General features: G+C 43.3%; 1 protein-coding gene across 5 annotated transcripts in view; it reads left to right on the top strand.

Annotated features, from left to right (window-relative positions):
* PRICKLE1 (prickle planar cell polarity protein 1) overlaps nucleotides 1-18,813 on the top strand; it is a 131,344-nt gene that overhangs the window by 102,008 nt on the left and 10,523 nt on the right. The window contains exons 1-4 of one of the 5 annotated variants that reach the window (XM_054527127.2): nucleotides 3,359-3,451; nucleotides 15,091-15,270; nucleotides 17,301-17,414; nucleotides 18,079-18,216. In XM_054527127.2, coding sequence (XP_054383102.1) covers nucleotides 15,139-15,270; nucleotides 17,301-17,414; nucleotides 18,079-18,216 — 384 coding nt within the window. In that variant the 5' untranslated portion in view covers nucleotides 3,359-3,451; nucleotides 15,091-15,138. Of the gene's footprint in view, nucleotides 1-3,358; nucleotides 3,452-3,726; nucleotides 3,957-15,090; nucleotides 15,271-17,300; nucleotides 17,415-18,078; nucleotides 18,217-18,813 lie in introns of those variants that run through there. The other 4 variants (XM_002823115.6, XM_063712115.1, XM_002823116.4 and 1 more) reach the window with 4 other exon arrangements.

Here is an 18,813-nt window from a genome sequence, read left to right as displayed (position 1 = left end):
CTAATCCAAACTCCAGCATTTTTAGAGATGAAAAACACAACACCTTAGAGAAGTGATTCCTCCCATTGTCACAGAGCTAGTAATTGACAGATAATAGACATTTAAGCCTCCTAACTTCAAACCCAGTGCATCAGGGTACTGTGAAGGGAGAGTTTACCTCCCTCACAAAGGAAGGAGGGTCAGGGAGGGGATGGGTACCTAGGATTATTGGAGTAGTAAATCTAAAGAGGGATTGGGTGTAGAAAACGTTAAAGAACCAGTGCTCTCTAATCACATTGCTTTAAATATAATCAAAGGGGAAAGAGTAATTGGAGACCTTGGGAAACTGCAACCTATTATAAAACTTTATAATGCCTGTTAGCCCTAAGAAGAGCTTGGTATCTGCCTTGGGGCCCTTCCCTGGGGATGCCACAGACCCAGGTAATGGTAACTAGAATTTGCAAATGTTCAATGACCCACCAGGGTATAATGACCAATCGGGGATGCAACAGAAATGTTTAGAATTGACAAGAAAGTAACACATTTGGCATAAAATTTCAGTGGTAACAAATTTGGAAAGAAACAAAATATCATTACAGTGATTCCTTTGGATATTAGTTTCTTCATCTGGGTAAGATGTAGGATCCCAAGGGTTTTGTGAATTCTACATTTGTATGATTGATTTTGTGATTCTTTTAGGTACCTATCTATATAGTCAGAACAACCAAACTGCTGTTCTGGAATATGCTCGCATTGAAAACTAGAACTGTCACCCTATTTAATACTACATCTGCCAACTGCCCCTCAAATTTAGGTTAGATGTCATTTGTGATTATCAGGGCCTTTGATCTCTCATTTCTATTAAGAAACCTGAAAGACATCTAATCATTTAAATACATTCTTCCTAGATTGCTGGCACTTACAGTAGTTATAAATCCTTTCAAATGTCTGAGACCAAGAGCAACTAACTCTTACCCTTAAAACTGAAAAGGAGGTCTGTTCACAAGGAAAAAAATGAAGGCAAGGAGCAGAAAAGACCCCAAGGTCACTGTATACACAACATGGAAGAACCAAGGATTAGCGCCAAAGTGGGCTTTGTACTGTGTCCTTTATCTCTTTCTACCAGACCCAATGCAGCTAGCTGACATTTGACAACAAAATGCTGCCTCTTTATTTCTCTGCCCTTGGCGTATTTCTGATTTTCTATTATCCTTTCCTCCATTAGGACATTGTAGTTCAGCTTGACTTTAGATTAGAAACAGACTTGTACAGGTATAGTATACTTATGAGGGCCTGAGAAGAATAATGTCTGAGAATCATTCATTCACTTAACTCATGTTTATTAAATTTGTCTGCCATGTGCCAGGCATCATTCTAGGTGCTGAGAATAGAGTAGTGAGTCCCCAAAGTCCCCAACTTCTAGGAAAGGAGAAAGACAACGAACGATAAACAAATAGACATGTAAATACCTGGCAATGCTAAGTGCTTTGCAGACAAATATTGCAAATGGAGGGAGGGTGATATTTTAGTTAGGGAGTTGAAGCCTTCTCTGTAGAGATGACCTTAGAGCAAAGACCAGGATGGAGCCAGGGAACCAAGCCCTGTGAATTTTGGAGCTTCCTTTCTCAACTGGCCCCTAAAGTGTGATCTGCAAGCATGAATATTCCACCTGGCTGAAACAAAAGGATGCTGGTTGGGGGCCTTGCTCTCCATTCTGCTTAAGTTCACCCTTGACAATAACAACCCCTTTCAGACCAGACTAAAGTCTGTTTCATTGAGATTGAACCTTCGTAGGAAGCTTGCAACTGTCTACACACTGCTTCATCACTAAAAACGCTCACAACGGGTAATAAACCGTGACAGTACCTGTTGAAAATATAACAAAACATATTTACAAGTAACTGCGTTAGAGAAGCACATTTACAATGGCTGACATTTAATAGTGATAAGTGCTGCTATAGTTTGTAGTTGGAAGTATTTTGTTGCCTGACTAATGTGTAGCTGTCCTTTAAAAGCTATTCCAAAAAGGGTCTGCCTGGCTTAATGTATTCACCTGCTGATACTCCCTTTATCATAATCATATGATATTTCAGAGTTTGATTTAAATCAATAATTGATTGCACATTTCTCCTATAGGTAGGTAGTTGAAATCTTCCCTGAGGAAGCCCAAACAGAGTGAAGTAGGAAAAAGGAAATCTGACCTAGGTATTATTCATGGTTAATTTTACAGATCCACAGAGGAAAACGGTAACCTTTGAAGTCTTCCCACAAATCCCTAAACTAGGCCTAAGGCCAGAAGAGTTCTATGTCAGAACGTTTTGGGAATCGTCTTCAAAACTGGAATCCGTTTGGCCAATAAAGAGTCTATTTGAATTACAAATTGTGTTGTCTGAATCAGTGTTTCCAAACTAGTCTACCAGCAGAGCCACAACTTTTCTGTTTCTGCCACTTTAAGAGAGTAACAAAAAAAAAAAAAAAACAAAAAAAAACAAACAAAAAAAACTTCTCTCAGCTGCCTTACTTTGTAGCTGAGATAACAGAATTTGGCCACAGAGTGATTTACTTGACTGATCTATTTATGGCAACTTGTTTATGTGTTTTTAAATCACAGTTACAATGAGCTATTGTTCACGTGTATACTGTAGACCCATATAGGTTGCAAATCACTCCCAAGGAATCCTGATGGTACAGGATTATTTTTTAGCTTAAAAAAAAAAAAAGATACCAAGGGAACTGGTGACCACTTTAAATTGCTTTTATTTACTGACATTTTACAAATTGATGGAGCTCTTAAATATTGCATTTTCCCCTTCATTATCTCGGTATTTCTATCACCTTGTGATAAGGAGGCTATAGTAGAAGCTAAAATTTGTAGTTCAGAAGAGATTAGACCTCTACTGATGATTACTAATCTATCATTTTTTTTCTGGGCTTGCTTTGAGGGTATATTTTGCTTCTCTTGATCCTTTCTGTAGACAACTGAAGCCAAGCTCCACTTTCTCTCAGAGTACCTACAAATAGCTCAGAAACAAGATTAGCTTCAGTATGGGACACTTCCTTGTGTTTGAATAATGATATTCACTTAACCTATTTGTAAAAATTCTCAGTAGTGTACTTGAGTTAGTACATCGCGTGACCTTGGCTCCTTTTCTTTGCTGTTATTTACTGATAAAAATAAATCTCCTGCGCTAAGCAGTAGGAATCACTCCGAAATGCAGGGAAAGTCCTAAGAGAATTCATATGCTAATGAGCCCTTCCAAGTGAGAACTTGCTTAAATGTGCCATTTGCTGACATCATTGTTATGGGCAGAGTGGAGATGATTTCTTTAAGAGGCGGCCTTTCATATTCTCCCAGCGTTTCGTGGCCCGCGCGTGCACCTGCGGGAGGGGGAAGTTTACATAAGCGTCCTAGGGTATTTGCATCTTAGCGGCTTCACTCACTGGCTCTGGAGAATGGAGCCGGCGGGCGGCGGTAGGTGCTCGAGCCGCGAGGCTGGCCAAGGGGGTGGGTAACTTTTCGAGGAATTGTGCGCACGGGACCTCGTGGAGATCTGCCAGGGGCACGGTCAGCAGTGACAGTTCCTGGAAAGCGGGCGGCGGCGGGAGCAGGCTGGGCAGGCGCCGCCCGCGGGCGGGAGCGGGGAGCTGGGTCGGGCTGGGATCGAAGGGCGGGATCGGCAGGAAACGAAATGGTTACTTTTTTTTTTTTTTTTTTTTTTTTTTACTGCGGGCTCTGATTACTTTTGAAGATCGCCGGCCCCAGGCGGGCTCCCGGCGCTGAGCGGAGACGAGTTTTTCTCCCCGCAGAGGAGGATCCTGGAAGGACGCAGAGCTGGGACTTGGGGGATGCAGTGGCCTGGACGAGGCGACTCCAACCCGGGGGAGCAGAGTCCGTCACGCCGGCAGGGACTGAGGGTCTCTGCGGAGCTGGAGGACCTTTTGTGGGATCCCTCACGGCTGCTGAGGGGCTGCAGCGGGTGAGGATCGCCGCGCTGCGCCGCCAGGGAGCTCGGCAGGGACCGGGCCGGGGGGGAAAGTGCGTCACGGCGGGGCGGGGGCGACCCCTCGCCCGCCAGGCGGGGCCAGCACCGGGACGCGACCCGGGGGCGCGGTCCGCGGCAATGTAGTGGGGGCCCGGTGCTTGCTGCCCCACCCTGCTGGGGTCTCCTCCGGAAATGGGTGGGTGCGGGTGACCCGTAGGGCACCCAGCCCTCTTTTCCTTCGGGAGCCCTCCGCGCCCGCTCCGGGCTGCCAGCCTCCTTCAGACGCAGAGCGAGCGGGCGGGCGGGCGGCCAGTGCGCGCCGAGGGCTCCGGGGCCGGCGCCGCGAGGGGCTGCAGGCTGCGCTCGGCCGCTGTCCGGGCCGCAGGTGGGAGCCGCTGTCTGGGTCCCAGGGCTGAATGGCAGCCGGCGGCGGGGACTGAACGCGGGAGGGCTGCAGGGTGCGCGCCGGCGAGGGGCTTCTCGTTGGAAGCTGAGGGACAGACGTGGGGACCCGTGGCTGCTCGGCCCCACCGTCCAGCCGCAGGGCGAGTGCTGCTCCGTGGAGGTGACACGGCGCCAAGAGCGGCGCGAGGCTTTCTGCTGGAGGAGGGTAACGGGGAGTTCGAAGGCGACTGTTCTGTGCTGGAGGACAAGGGGCAGTTCTCTCGGGGCTTCGCGTCGGCGCCGCGCCGAGGAGGGGTTCGCTCGCTGCGTCTGCGTCCTGAGCTCGGCCTCTGGCGCCTGGGGCCGGGGACGCAGAGAGGGGCCGGAGCCGGTCGACCCACGGCCCAGGGCGCCCCCTCGCGGCCTAAGCAGCCGCCGCCGCGTGGAGCGCAGGGTTTGCGGGGCCCAAGGGGCGCCGACGCCCGCTCTGAGGCGTCTCTGCTGCTGCGGCGGCGGGGATGGGGACGACCCAGAGGACCCCTTGCAGCCATCACTGGCAGCCCCATCAAGAATTGGCCGGCTGAGTTTTCCCAAAGTACGGTGACATCCTTTCCTTCTCGCTTCCTCCAGCCCCATTTTTAAAAGCTCGGCCTTTCCCGTTAGTCTGTGTCCTTATAAGCCAGGCTATGTGTGGAATTTGTTTTTACAACTCGAGTCTTGTGACTTCTCAAACACTTTCTTGAAGTGTTTTCTCTGGAAACTTGTTTCAAATGAGTGCTGTAAGTTTCACAAAGAGGAGTGTTGTTCAGGAGCCAACAGGTGACGGGGCGAAACCTGAGTCTGTGTGTACATTGGAGTCAAGTCTGGCTGCCGTTTCCTCGGGCCGCTGTTGAAAATAGAAATCCAAAAAATCAATAGAAGACTGAAGGGAACACGATTTTGAGAAAATATCTGCATCCCCCATTATGGAAAATAATGGGCTCATTAGAGCACCGCCTTGTGAGGTGCCCCTCATTCCATGGCATGCATTTTGGATTTTGTCTTTACATACTCGTGTGCGGATAATCTGACCCTAGAAGCGCCGCGCTGGCGGAGGACCAGGCTTTGTCGTCATGTTTCCTCCTTTTGTTTCTTACTGTCATGGAATGTACTTGTGCATGAAATTAGAATGCTTTGAAAGAGTTCCACATTTCCTCATGGAAAAATGGATAGTTTCTTGACCATTGGGTGATGTGTGATAGCCCACTCAGCTGTTGGGAAATGTACAAGCTGGATGGAGTTTTACCTCGAAAATGCTGGACGGAGATTTACCTGGAAAATACAGAAAATACCAAAGGGCATATGGCCTGATGCCACTAATTGCTCGTATGGAGAACTTTTAGTAAAGGAATGTTTCATAAACAATATCTCCTGATAACTTCATTATGTTTTTATTTTTCAAATAAGTGAAATTGAATTGGGCTTTGTTGGCAGTGACTTTGTCTTTAGTAGACAGTAAGCACTGAATGCCCCTTGAGTGTGTGAAACCTTTAAAGAAATGACAGTTTAGTGTCTCTTTTACTATAAAATTCACATCTCGATTGAAGTTAAGGACATCCTAAACAAGGAAATCTGTATATCCATAAGGGCGGTATATTTTGTATTGTGAAAAGAATGGATGTGTGACATGTTTCTGTACTGCTAAATTAGTCTGTAGTTAAATTTAATTCACCTGCATATGTAGCCTGGGAGAATTGGAGTAGCTTTTGAATGGAGAACCTGTGATCTGCATCTTCCATGCACTAAGGCCTTGTTAACAAGCAGTTTAACAAAGAAGCTGTTAAACAGTTTGTAGCCCACGGATGGCACTTAGCAGCGGGGGACACCTAGGGAATGCTGGCCTAACTGACTTCACAAATCAGTATCTGTTCTGGCTTTTGGTGATCAAAGGATTTCTAACTTCCCTGGGCATGTTCACACAAGAAATACTTTTTCATAGGGATCTTACAATGCCATGGTAGTCTTCATATAGGAACTAGAGTGGGATTGCATTGGAGAAAAAAATGTAATTAGGGATATGACCTTATACTTCATTTTCAATGGCATGCCCTGACAATTACTGTTTTCTATTTGCATGATTTTGATTTGGTGACTTGGTTCAAGAAAATTATGAATAATGGGAATCATACCAGACCTGATATACAGTTACAACCTCAATATGTATCTGATTAAACTCATTCTCCTGAAATCCCTCAAATCCTCACTCCCCTTCTGAGTTGCCCTAAGGTACTTATGTATTGGTATGTCAATCACCTAATACTCAAAACTGTCTTTGGCCCAATTTCTTCCTTTCCTATTAGTTCCTTTTACTTTCCCTCCCCAAGTCACCATGTGTAGGCTTTCTTAGGGACAGTGTACTAATTGGCCCCTCTCAGGTTCTTTATCTTTTTCCTGACCATTACTACCATATTAATCTCCTTTAAGACCCAGAAGTATCTTGTGGCCATCTCCATTCATGTCTTTTGCAGCTTCCCATTGCCTGTAGTGATAAGCCCACAGTTTTCTGCCTGAAATGTGTAATTCTTGAAAATAGGATTCAGACACCATTGCCATCTGTTGTTGCTTCTTTGGAAGAATCTGTCTTCTAGCAAAACTGTCCACTCTTCACTGCCTCTGGACCTTCATATACTGTGCTGACTTATTAAGCTCTTTACAGAAACATAGTCATGGCTCATTTATGTATATGTCAAGGTCAATCAAGATAATAATCCTTAGCTATCCTGGAAGCAGCATACAGACCAGTAGAAAATGAAATGATTCCCAAGTGGCCAAAATAGCATAACGAAATAATAAACCTTCTCTTTAGTTTGAATAACACCTTCTCACACTGTATGCTATCTCATTTCACCTGTGGTTACTATGCTTATAGGAGAAGTGCTTAAGCCCTTGTCCATGCCATAATTACTACATATACTTTTTTCTGAGACAGGGTCTTGCTATATTGCCCAGGCTGGTCTCAAGCTTCTGGGCTCAAGCAATCCTCCCACTTCAGCCACCAGGTAGCTGCGAGTATAGGCACATGCCCAGCTTCTATGTACTTTTAGACAAACTTTTTCAAAGAATAGTTGCCTAATACTGGAAGCAACAAATTTTGAAAGGTTTGGAGGTTGTTGGCTGTGGGCAAAAGAGAAAGGCACCTTAATAAGAGACAGGTAGCAGGGATCAAAACATTATGAGAGCAGGGAGAAAAAAACCTACAAAAAGTTTGCTAGTTATCATAAATATACGGGTCACGGGCCATTCTGTTTCTTGAATCCCGAAGCCAGTGTTTTCTACTGTGCTCAAAATGAAAACAAATGACCGGCCGAAGGCTAAATCACATATAATTTTTACACGTGCCACCATGAAAGAAAGCAAGGAGATGAATAATGGCATTTTTTTTTTTTTTTTTTTTTTTTTAAGATGGAGTTTCGCTCTTGTTGCCTAGGCTGGAGTGCAATGGCATGATCTTGGTTCACTGCAGCCTCTGCCTCCCGGGTTCAAGCAATTCTCCTGCCTCAGCTTCCCAAGTACTGAGATTACAGACATGCGCCACCATGCCCGGCTAATTTTGTATTTTTAGTAGAGATGGGGTTTCACCATATTGATCAGGCTGGTCTCGAACTCCTGACCTCAAGTAATCCACCCACCTCAGCCTCCTATAGTGCTGGGATTACAGGCATGAGCCACTGCACCCGGCGGCTACATTTCTTTTTAAGTTCTGGCTTTTAATGGAATAAATGTCAGTTGGCTCCTTTTGGCATTCCCCAGAACCATTCAATAACAACTTTAAATATAAGGATGAATGAATGAATGCAGTGAATGAATCTAGAAAGTAAATTTCACAAAGGAACCCCTCATTATATCACTATGTTATATGAATAAGGCCATACTTGAATTTGGGGAACAAGCTTTACCTAAGGCAACTAGAAAAACTGTCATGCTCCATAGACCACTACACATGCTGTGTGCGAATGTGTGCACGCACACACGCTATGTGTATGGTGTTGGAGGCTTTATGTGGGGACTGGTTAGAAGCTGCTTCCAAAGCAGCTGGAAATGTTGGTCAATAACTTGGCAAAATTGTCTGCCGTTCAGAAGGCTAGAGCTCTCGCAAGCTCAAAAAGAAGATGAAACTCAGGTTTTGTTATTAACATATTGTTTCAATTCCATTTGTCACTGGTTAGCTTCAAGAAAGTCTGTTTAGTCCCAGTGGAAGCAGCAATGCCAATTGGTACGTTGCAATAGGAGCTTTAATTCTTTATGGTCATGAAATTCTTTTCTGTTTTAAAACATCCTTAGACCATCTTTGGAAGGCAAATAGTGGCTATTTTTAAAAATCAGGTCTCAAGATGTTTGTTGACTTGTCAAAGCTTTGAAGACATCAGGACCAAGTTTACTGAATGCTGAGAGCATCAGATTCCATTCCCTAAGTATAGCCCTTATCCTTTGGGTCAGATGTTCTCTTGACAGTGATGATTGAGAAGTCATACATCTGTTAGCTACTTGTCTTTGTTTTTAATGGTGAGAAATAGCTATTTAACTATTTTGAAGGAAGCGAGAGAAAGGACAAAGGAGGGAAATGGAACTGTTCCATTTTCTATTGCATGGAATAGCCCCATGATATTCCTTGCCTTTCTTAAAAAAAAAAAAAAAAGTATCCCAGCTCTCTCTACATGACCTGGGGCTTCTTTCTCGCCTCCCTTGTGAGCATGCCCTTCTTTTCTGTTTGACATTTATTTCTCTACTTGACTCTGAGAGTAGGCTTTTAGTTTTCAAAATAATGTCTGCAAAGAACTCATGAACCTGCTAGAGCATTAAGTTCTAACAGCTGTTCCTTGTGCTTGACCACCCTCTCTCAATGCCATCTTTGATGGTGGTGGTAGCTGTTAAAAGGTTTTGTGCCCTCCACACACCTCCTTAATGGTCAGACTATTTGGAACCTGAACAAACCCATCTCTGAAAACTGTTTTGCTATTTTTCTCCTGCATTATGAGGTTTATTTACATTCAAAATTATAGAGAGACACTGGAGAAATAGGATGCCTACTGATTTATTTCCAAACTTAGCACAGGATTGGTTAATGCATAGTTGACATTCATTTATGATTAAGTTTGCTATAGCATTTTAAGACCAAGACAATAAACCTACCTTAGAATAGTCAAGAATACTGATATTTTGAGCTGTGGTTAGGTAAAAGAATGTAAAAAAATACACTCTCAAATGGATCCCACAGAAGTGTGTATACATATGAGAGAGAGAAAGAGGGAGAGGGAGGGAGGAGGATGATGATGCAAAAGCAAATGGAGCAAAGTGTAAACCATTGATGAGTCTGGGTAAGGGATGTATCAGAGTTCTTTTACTATTGCAACTTTTTGGAAGTTTAAAGTAATGTCCAGATAAAATTTTACCAAAAAAAAAAAAGTATAGGGCAGGGCCAGTGTTAGTTCATCTAAGCGTGGTTCTACAAAAGAAAAAAGAAGCATCATAAAAAAAAGTTTTACTCTGTTATAACCCCAACTTTGAATAGTTCTATTTCTATTATAATGCAGCCTACTTTTAAACCTGATTCTGCCCGTTTCATGTGATCAACCTTAAGAGACAATACCTGAAAATAAAGTTATTAGAATTTTTCTATTAGGTCTGATTTACCTGTGGTCTCATATGCTTGGCTTAAAACATGATGTTTTGGCAGACCACATTCAGCCATGGTTAGGTATCCTCAGGAAGACCTTCAGCCATGACCTAGAGCAGAAGGAATGGCCAGGCTCCCTCCTTCCTTCTGTGCTGCAAAAGTAAATACCATATAGTGTTTTAAATGCCTAAGGAAGGGGTATTTGTGAGGTCACATATATATATATATATACACACACACACACACACACACACACATATACACATATATATACATATATATATGTATTTTGTTTTGTTTTGAGACGGAGTTTTGCTCTTGTTGCCCAGGCTAGAGTGCAATGGCGTGATCTTGGCTCACCGCAACCTCTGCCTCCTGGCTTCAAGCAATTCTCCTGCCTCAGCCTCTCGAGTAGCTGGGATTACAGGTGTGCACCAGCACACCTGGATAATTTTGTATTTTTAGTAGAGACAGGGTTTCTCCATGTTGGTCAGGCTGGTCTCAAACTTCCGACCTCAGGTGATCCACCCGCCTCGGCCTCCCAAAGTGCTGGGATTACATGCGTGAGCTACTGCGCCTGGCCATATTTTTATAATTTTTAGTGTAACTTTTTACAAGCGTAAGAACTGTGTTTAGCTGCCACTGCTTTACCCGACTGATATACTTAAGAACAGACTCTCAGAATCTCTTGGCAAGTACAAGCAATCTTTAAAAATAAGAAAGAAGTCAGGTGCCGTGGCTCACGCCTATAATCCCAGCACTTTGGGAGGCTGAGGCAGGAGGATATTTTGAGTCCAGGAGTTTGAGACCAGCCTGGGCAACATAGGGAGACCCCATCTCTACAAAAAAACAAAAACAAAAAACTTCGGTGTGGTGGCACATGCCCGTGGTCCCAGCTACTTGGGAAGCTGAGGTAGGAGGATTGTTTGGACCTGGGAGGTAGACAGGCTGCAATGAGCCATGATTGTGCCACTGCACTCCAGCCTGGGTGACAGACGAATACGAAATAGAAAAATCTAAATTGAAGTTTTCGTGTTATCAGGTAAATAAGTTGCTAGAAGCCAGGTGCCGTGGCTCAAGCCTGTAATACTAGCACTTTGGGAGGCCAAAGCGGGCAGATCACCTGAGGTCAGGAGTTTGAGACCAGTCTGACCAACATGGAGAAACCCCGTCTCTACTAAGAATACAAAATTAGCCAGGCGCAGTGGCTCACGCCTGTAATCCCAGCACTTTGAGAGGCCGAAGTGGGCAGATCATCTGAGGTCAGGAGTTCAAGACCAGCCTGACCAACATGGAGAAACCCCGTCTCTACTAAAAATATGAAATTAGCTGGGTGTGGTGGTGCATGCCTGTAATCCCAGCTACTCGGGAGGCTGAGGCAGGAGAATCGCTTGAACCTGGGAGGTGGAGGTTGCAGTGAGCCAGGATGGTGCCATTGCATTCCAGCCTGGGTAACAAGAGCAAAACTCGAAAAAAAAAGAAAAAAGAAAAAAGAAGTTGCTAGTGATGATGTAGCAACTCTTAGCACAGTCTGGTCCCAGTGGAGGCCATGCCATATAACTTTTTTTTTTTCTTGAGACAGAGTTTTGCTCTTGTCACCCAGGCTGGAGTGCAATGGTGCGATCTTGGCTCACTGCAACTTCCGGTTCAAGCAATTCTCCTGCCTCAGCCTCCTGAGTAGCTGATATTACAGGCACATACCACCACGCCCAGCTGATTTTTATATTTTTAGTAGATTTGGGGTTTCACTAGGTTGGCCATGCTGGTCTTGAACTCCTGACCTCAGGTGGTCTGCCCCACCTCAGCCTCCCAAATGCTGGGATTACAGGTGTGAGCCACTGCGCCCAGCCAACATTTTTTTAATGTTTGTGTTTTGATGAGCTCTGAGAACTTGCGAGTGAATGTAATGTTTTGTCATTTTAAGTATTCTCTGATATAAAGGAAAAAGAAAAACTTTCATCAGTGAATAAACTCTGAACCAAGTGCTCATGAGGCCATTGAATTTTTACAATCCTTTTTGACTGTATATCCTTAAAATGCCTTCCATGGGTAAAGTGGACTACCCTCCAGTTGTGTCATTTTGTGTGTCTGCAGCGCAAGCAGCTTGGCTGATTCACCAAAGAAAAAGGAACTGGCTCCATCAGCACTCCCCCCTGGAGGCAGTGTGGGGTTGCAGGGGTTTAGGATCACAGCCAAAACTGGTCCTAAGACCACTTACTGACCTTGGGCAATTGACCCTGAGACACATTGCTCTGAGGCCCAGTTTCCCCGTCTGTTAAATGAGACACCACTTACCGTGGGTTGCTTGATACAGTGATTAAATGCCGTAACACTAATGGTACCAGCCAGGCGTGGAGAAGTAAGTTAGCCATCTGCTAAAAAATGAAACAGAAAGCCATGCCTATAATGAAAAGGGTATTGTCACTCATGTTCCTTCAGTTGGACTCTTTACTTTGTGCATGAATGACAGTCAATCCTCAATGTAATTTGTTGAAAGGCTGGAATGAACTTGTGGGAATTGTAAGATTGAGATGTGGCCAGAACTTCCAGGTGATTGGGAGGAGGGGATGGTGGAATGGTGGCATGTAGTGCTAACGTTGATTTACCTTGATTAGTATAGTAATTTACTGCACATTTTTCACAAAAAGGCTAATCAGGGAGTACAGCTGTAAAAGTAATTCAACTCTTCGGCAATCTGTATCTTTGTGCTAGCTTGGAAAATCCATGGCTTGTCTTAATTTGTGATGTTTTCTATTGTTTTATAACCCAGTGACATTTAATTTTTAGGTTCTATTTAATATTTATGTTCTTTGTTAAGTCTGCAGAGCAAATACCTTAGTGTCTCCCTGCTTAGCCTGATTTAGCAGGGGGCAGATGTTCATATTTCATGATTTGGGTTAAATTGCATTGAAGGCACTCATTCTCCTGGTAGGAGTTTTAGAGTTACTAATTAAATTCTTAACCTCTGGTTCTCTTCCTTTGACATGTGGGAGTGGTTTTTTCAAAATATCCAAGACATTTTCTGACTCATTAACGCATCCTTTTTTATTGAGGAGTCAGAGGAATACGCCTATGTTTAGAAAGCCTTTCCTTAGTCAAGACATGAATGAGTTGCACCTGTGTGAAATGATGCCTTGTTTAAAAGGTCATAACCTCCCAATGGTAGTGTAGGAAATGAGATCATCTTCACTTTTTGTTCAGGGTGAATGAAAGTTAAATTTATTAGTTGGAATAATATATGTGTGGCATTGCTCCTACTGCTAATAAAGATTGTAGCTATGAGGTGCTTGCCCTTCATTTGTGAACTGTTACAATGTTAATTTTCTCAATGTCCTATCATTTATAAAAGAAAAACCATAAATTTTAATCAGGTTTTATTTTATTTTTTTCGAGACGGAGTCTCGCTCTGTCGCCCAGGCTGGAGTCCAGGGGTGCAATCTCAGCTCGCTGCAACCTCCGCCTCCCAGTTTCAAGTGATTCTCCTGCCTCAGCCTGCCGAGTAGCTGGGATTACAGGCACCCACCACCACGCCTGGCTAATTTTTGTGTTTTTAGTAGAGACAGGGTTTCACCATGTTGGCCAGGCTGGGCTTAAACTCCTGACCTTGTGATCCATCTGCCTCAGCCTCCCAAAGTGCTGGGATTACAGGTGTGAGCTACCATGCCCGGCCAATAATCAAAGGTTTTAATAGGTAGTATTTTCCAACACTCAGTATTTAGAGTTGAATTGAGATAGTCGCTGAAAAATGACTTAGTCTCAGGCTGAAAGTGTATGGGTTTTCACTGCCTTTCCCACTTGTTTAAGCAAATGAGAACTTTTTTTTTTTTTTTTTTTTGACATCCTTCCTGAGACGGAAGAACGTTTATTAAGGCAGAAGAATTTTTGGAAGTCTGACATGTCAGTGTGTATGTGTGACTAGACTCTGGCTTTTAGTCATATGATCTTGGACAAGTCTCTTGACTTTCCTGAACCTTGTTTTCTCTGAAATGATTGGGTCGGGATAATTATCTATAATTTTCTTTCTTTACGTCATTTTTTTGTGGGTGAAAGGCCCAGGTATAAAAAAGCTCCATCTCTCCATCTGGTTCTGAAAGTTCTGCTGTTATTATTTTTTTCTTTGTGCCCTGGGATGAGGGATGATTTTAATAATCAGAAGATACAAAGAACATAAATGGTGATAGCAAAGTTCCTGGGTTGTAGGGCAGGGAATGTTGTCTTGACACTTATAGCCCTTCATCCAAGGAGGCTTTTTATTCAGAGGAGGATTTACATCTTACTCTGCCCATAGCAGGCTGATGACATTTCACACATACTAGACACTGACTGCATAACTTTTCAGCGAATGCCTGCTTATGATGCAATTAAACATTAACAGTCACCAAGCTGGATTTTATTTTCACATAGTACTGTATTCAGTGACTGTTTGTTGAAGGAACTCATTGATGAATGTCTGGCTGACTTTAGCCCTTAGTAAAGGCTTGAGGATTTAATGTGCAGTATAAGGATTTAATTGTGCTATTTCTATTTTGTGTGTAAACTCAGTTTAGCGTCTTACAAAACATAATTAGAAATCTGAAACCTAAGCAGTTTGGCTGAGTGGACCCACTCTCAGGAGGCAGCACTGCCTCAGTTGGAAAAATTGCTTAGGAAATACGGGGGGCCAAGTGGGGTCTTGAGCCATTTTTCATGGGGCATAGTAGTGGGCAAGGCAGGTGGCCTGATCCCTGACACTTCTTACAACTTACAGTATGTCACAAGGATTTGTGGGCAAGTTAGAAAGTCAACACATCAACTTTCTTGAGAGCTTTTCTAAGGAATCGACTGTAGAGAGGCACCTTTTAAAGGCTCCTGGAAATAAACTAGCTTTGGTGGCATGTTCTGAAATTCTGAGCTGGCAAAGGGACTACTACCAAATTATATAGCTCTAAATTTTAAATTTCAGGGGGCCTGGGGGGTGGTGACAGTAGTAATTTGGTTACTTTCTCTGGGCCCAGCTGTGTGTTAACAGCATTCAATAAAAGCTCTGGGTCGGGGGTAAGAGAAATGCATTCAGGTTTTAGATGTCTTTGTTTTTTCTTATATTGTCCACAGCAGCCATTGTTTGATGTCCTGTGACTGAGAAACCAGGCTTTAAACTTTATGCCTTTGGAGATGGAGCCCAAGATGAGCAAACTGGCCTTTGGCTGTCAGAGAAGTTCCACATCAGATGATGACTCTGGCTGTGCATTGGAGGAGTACGCCTGGGTCCCCCCGGGCCTGAGACCAGAGCAGGTAGGAACTTCATCATCCTATATTTACTGTTTGTTTTTCAGTGTGAGTTCAGACTTCAGAACATTATTTTGTAAATGGATAGAACATCACTGAGATGCTGGAATACCACCTTCCTCAGTCCTTATTCTTCTTTGTATGGCTTTGAAGTTTTACTTTTGAAGGTCATATTTAGTTTCTCAATGGAAGTTTCCAATCTCGTCATACCCATGGTTCCAGAAGCCTCATAAGGATCCCATTTTTGCTCTAATGAATGAAATCCAGAGTACTACATATGCATTGGTTATGTGTATTTCGGATGAATCCCTCTTGAGAGTGAGAGGAATTTACCTTTTAAAAAACTTCTGTGACAATAAAAAGGCAATAAAAGAAAAGAGAAAAGTTTCCATGCCAGTTCTCAGCAATGCTTTTGCTTTGGAAGTGAGATAGTGAGCTATCAGAAACCCTCTGAAGTGCTACTGCTTAGACGTTTGACCTTTGATAACTTTGCATATAAAAGAGCCTGTCACTTACACCACAGGGATTGGAAAAAAAATTAAAGAGTTAATTTTATGCTTTGTTTGTATTGTTATTTTAGGGAAGATGAGAACATTCCATATGCCTATTTAATTTTCCCAATATCTTTACAATGATTAACTTGTTGAAAATCACTGGTGATATTATTAAAAGAGCAGAGGCATCATTTGAAAATAAAGTTGACAGTGGGGTATGTGGTTGCTTTGCTTCTGAGTTAGGGTTCTGTTTCCTGTAGGGTGGGACGTTTTATGAGAATAGGGTATCCTTATTTATCCGTGGCATAGCACAGTACCTGGCACGCATGTAGCTGATATTCAGTAAGTGTTTATAACTGTAAAAAGCTTCTAGAGCTGATAGAATGGGGAGAGGGTGGAGTGCTGGCGAAGCAGTTAGAAAAGCAATATTTTGACAAACTATTTAGAGAGAATCCCTTCTTACATCTTAGAGTGGGTAGGTTTTGTGTGGTACTAAGGTATTGAAGTAGACAGGCCCTAAATTCCTGTCTCCTGTCTTTTTTTTTCTTTTATTCCTTCTCAGCTCTGCAGTATCCTTTGCAGTACTCATTAAGGGATGTTCCTTTAAAGACATCAGAAAAACAAACAAGCAGAAATTAAGTTTTCCTTTCAGAGTGAGCAAAGTACAGCTCAATGTGGCTTCTCTCCAGTTTCTCTGGGGAGGCTGACTTCAGGTATTCAGAAAATAGCACTCATGGAAGCAAAGAAAGCTGATGTTTGAGAGAACCTGATAAAGAAGAGTTCACAACATTTAGCAAAACAGCCTTTGTCTTTGTGATGTGTAAAATTCAGAGAGCAAATTAAATGTGTTTGTGTAGTGGCTGGATTTTGGACCATTTCACAGTCTGTGTAGTAATTTGCAGGATTCACCCAGGACTCTCTCTCTTGCTGATCTCTTGTCTGACCCCTGGGAAGATTGGCTGAGGAAGAGTACTCTTTTTTTTTTTCTTTTTTTTTGAGACGGAGTCTTGCTCTGTCACTCAGGCTGGAGTGCAGTGGCGCGATCTTGGGTGACTGCAACCTCTGCCTCCCAGGTTCAAGCGATTCTCCTGCCTCAGCCTCCTGAGTAGCTAGGATTACAGGCGTGCACCACCACGCCCAGCTAATTTTTGTAGTTTTAGTAGAGACAGGGTTTCACCATGTTGGTCAGGTTGGTCTCGAACTCCTGACCTCAGGTGATCCACCAGCCTTAGCATCCCAGAGTGCTGGGATTACAGGCATGAGCCACACCACCCGGAAGAGTGGTCTTAAATGTGCATATTTTATGGTGCATAATTTATGATGTCCCTAATTGTCACTACAAATTACATTCCTGAAGAGCAATTTAGCAGCTGGGTGCTAGTTATCTGAAGGTTTGCAGTTCTGCTGAGTTGGCTCAGCTGGTCTTCTCATTAGCTACAAGAGGCCAAACCCTGTACCTAGGGAAAGGTAACTTTAAAAGATTAAGTGAGCTGAGATGCTCAGTTCTGTATGTTGATGCCATTCTCACTGTCTCTTTTGCAGATCCAGCTCTATTTTGCTTGCTTACCAGAGGAAAAGGTTCCTTACGTTAACAGCCCCGGAGAGAAGCATCGGATTAAACAGCTTTTGTACCAGTTACCACCACATGATAATGAGGTAAAATAGCAGGAAGAAGGCTAATTAGAAAAAAAAAAGAAAAAATGCATGAGAAGCATTGAGATGCTGCTCATAAATCCCAACTCCTCACTGGCGAGGGCTCCCTTTTGCCTTTCCTTAGTTAAAATTTGGCCAGAGAATACAGCTTTCCATTCTTTGACAGAAACAGAGAAAAGAGTATCAGTGTAATTAACTTAACACAAGTTGGTTTTTATAGTGTTTACAGCCACCCACCAATGATCAGGAACCTACAAATTCCTGAGATTTCCCTGCCCCTGCATCCAGAGTGAATGCTTTATGGTCATTCAGGCCTGCAGTTGAGTTGAGTGCATGTAGAATGAAGAGTAAAAGTGGCAGTTAACAAGTTTAAACCTTTTGTGGAAAGGTTAATGTCCTATATATATTTTTTAATGTCTGTGTTGATAAGGGTTTTCAATTAAATATTTCCTATTAAAAAAAAAAAAGACTATTCCTTCACATTGCATTTCCCTTTTTCTAGAGAGGCTGTAAAATTCAGATATGGTGTCATTTTAAAATCGTGGGGGTGTGACACAGGCGAGCTAAACTTGCTGTTTTATTTCCTGAAACCCTAACTCTGGAAGTAGAGAACTGGTGAGAAAGACTGTGCACTCAGTGTGGTGTTTCTGTTTTGCTTTCTGTGAAGGTGCGGTATTGCCAGTCTTTGAGTGAAGAGGAGAAAAAAGAATTGCAGGTGTTCAGTGCTCAGCGGAAGAAAGAAGCACTGGGAAGAGGAACAATTAAGCTTCTGTCCAGAGCAGTCATGCATGCTGTGTGTGAGCAGGTGGGCAGCCCCTTCTCTGATGTGTAGCTTGTGGCAGTGATGTGGATGGGGTGGAAAGTTGGGGGTAGGTGACTGGACTAGCAGAGGTGTGGGTCCTGAAAGCCTCCAGAAAATGAGAGAAAGACAGCCTAGCTTTTTATTAAATAGCAATTCATGTTTCATATTTATAACTAGCTACACTGCTGTGTATGACAGCAGGAGTCAATCACCCTTATGCAAACATTGGGTGAAATCCTGCCTTTGGTAGGATCCTGGCATGGAGGTAGGTGCTGGGATACATCTCGTATTCAAAAGATGCAGAAACATAATGAAGACATTCAGATCTTTGCTGGCAGTTCTCAGAGTAGGAAATGTATCCAGCAGGAGGCTGGCACAGGAAAACCACTATTTGTGTGAATCAGATTACACCGTCCTTAGAAATAGTTGTAGTATGTCTGAGACACGTGCCTTACAGTGGAGAATCACCAGTAATCCAGCATTAAAGAGCTACTTAATCACTAACAGAGGTGGCAAAAATAAACACATTCCTGACAAATTCGAGATTTATCCTAAAGTAGGAAAGCCTGAGAATCCCGTCTTTAAAAAATGATCCTTTTA

The sequence above is a fragment of the Pongo abelii genome, chromosome 10 (genome assembly GCF_028885655.2).
Source record: "Pongo abelii isolate AG06213 chromosome 10, NHGRI_mPonAbe1-v2.0_pri, whole genome shotgun sequence".
NCBI lineage: Eukaryota > Metazoa > Chordata > Mammalia > Primates > Hominidae > Pongo > Pongo abelii.
The sequence above is the reverse complement of the archived record's forward strand: the minus strand, read 5'-3'. Positions and strand labels throughout refer to the sequence as shown.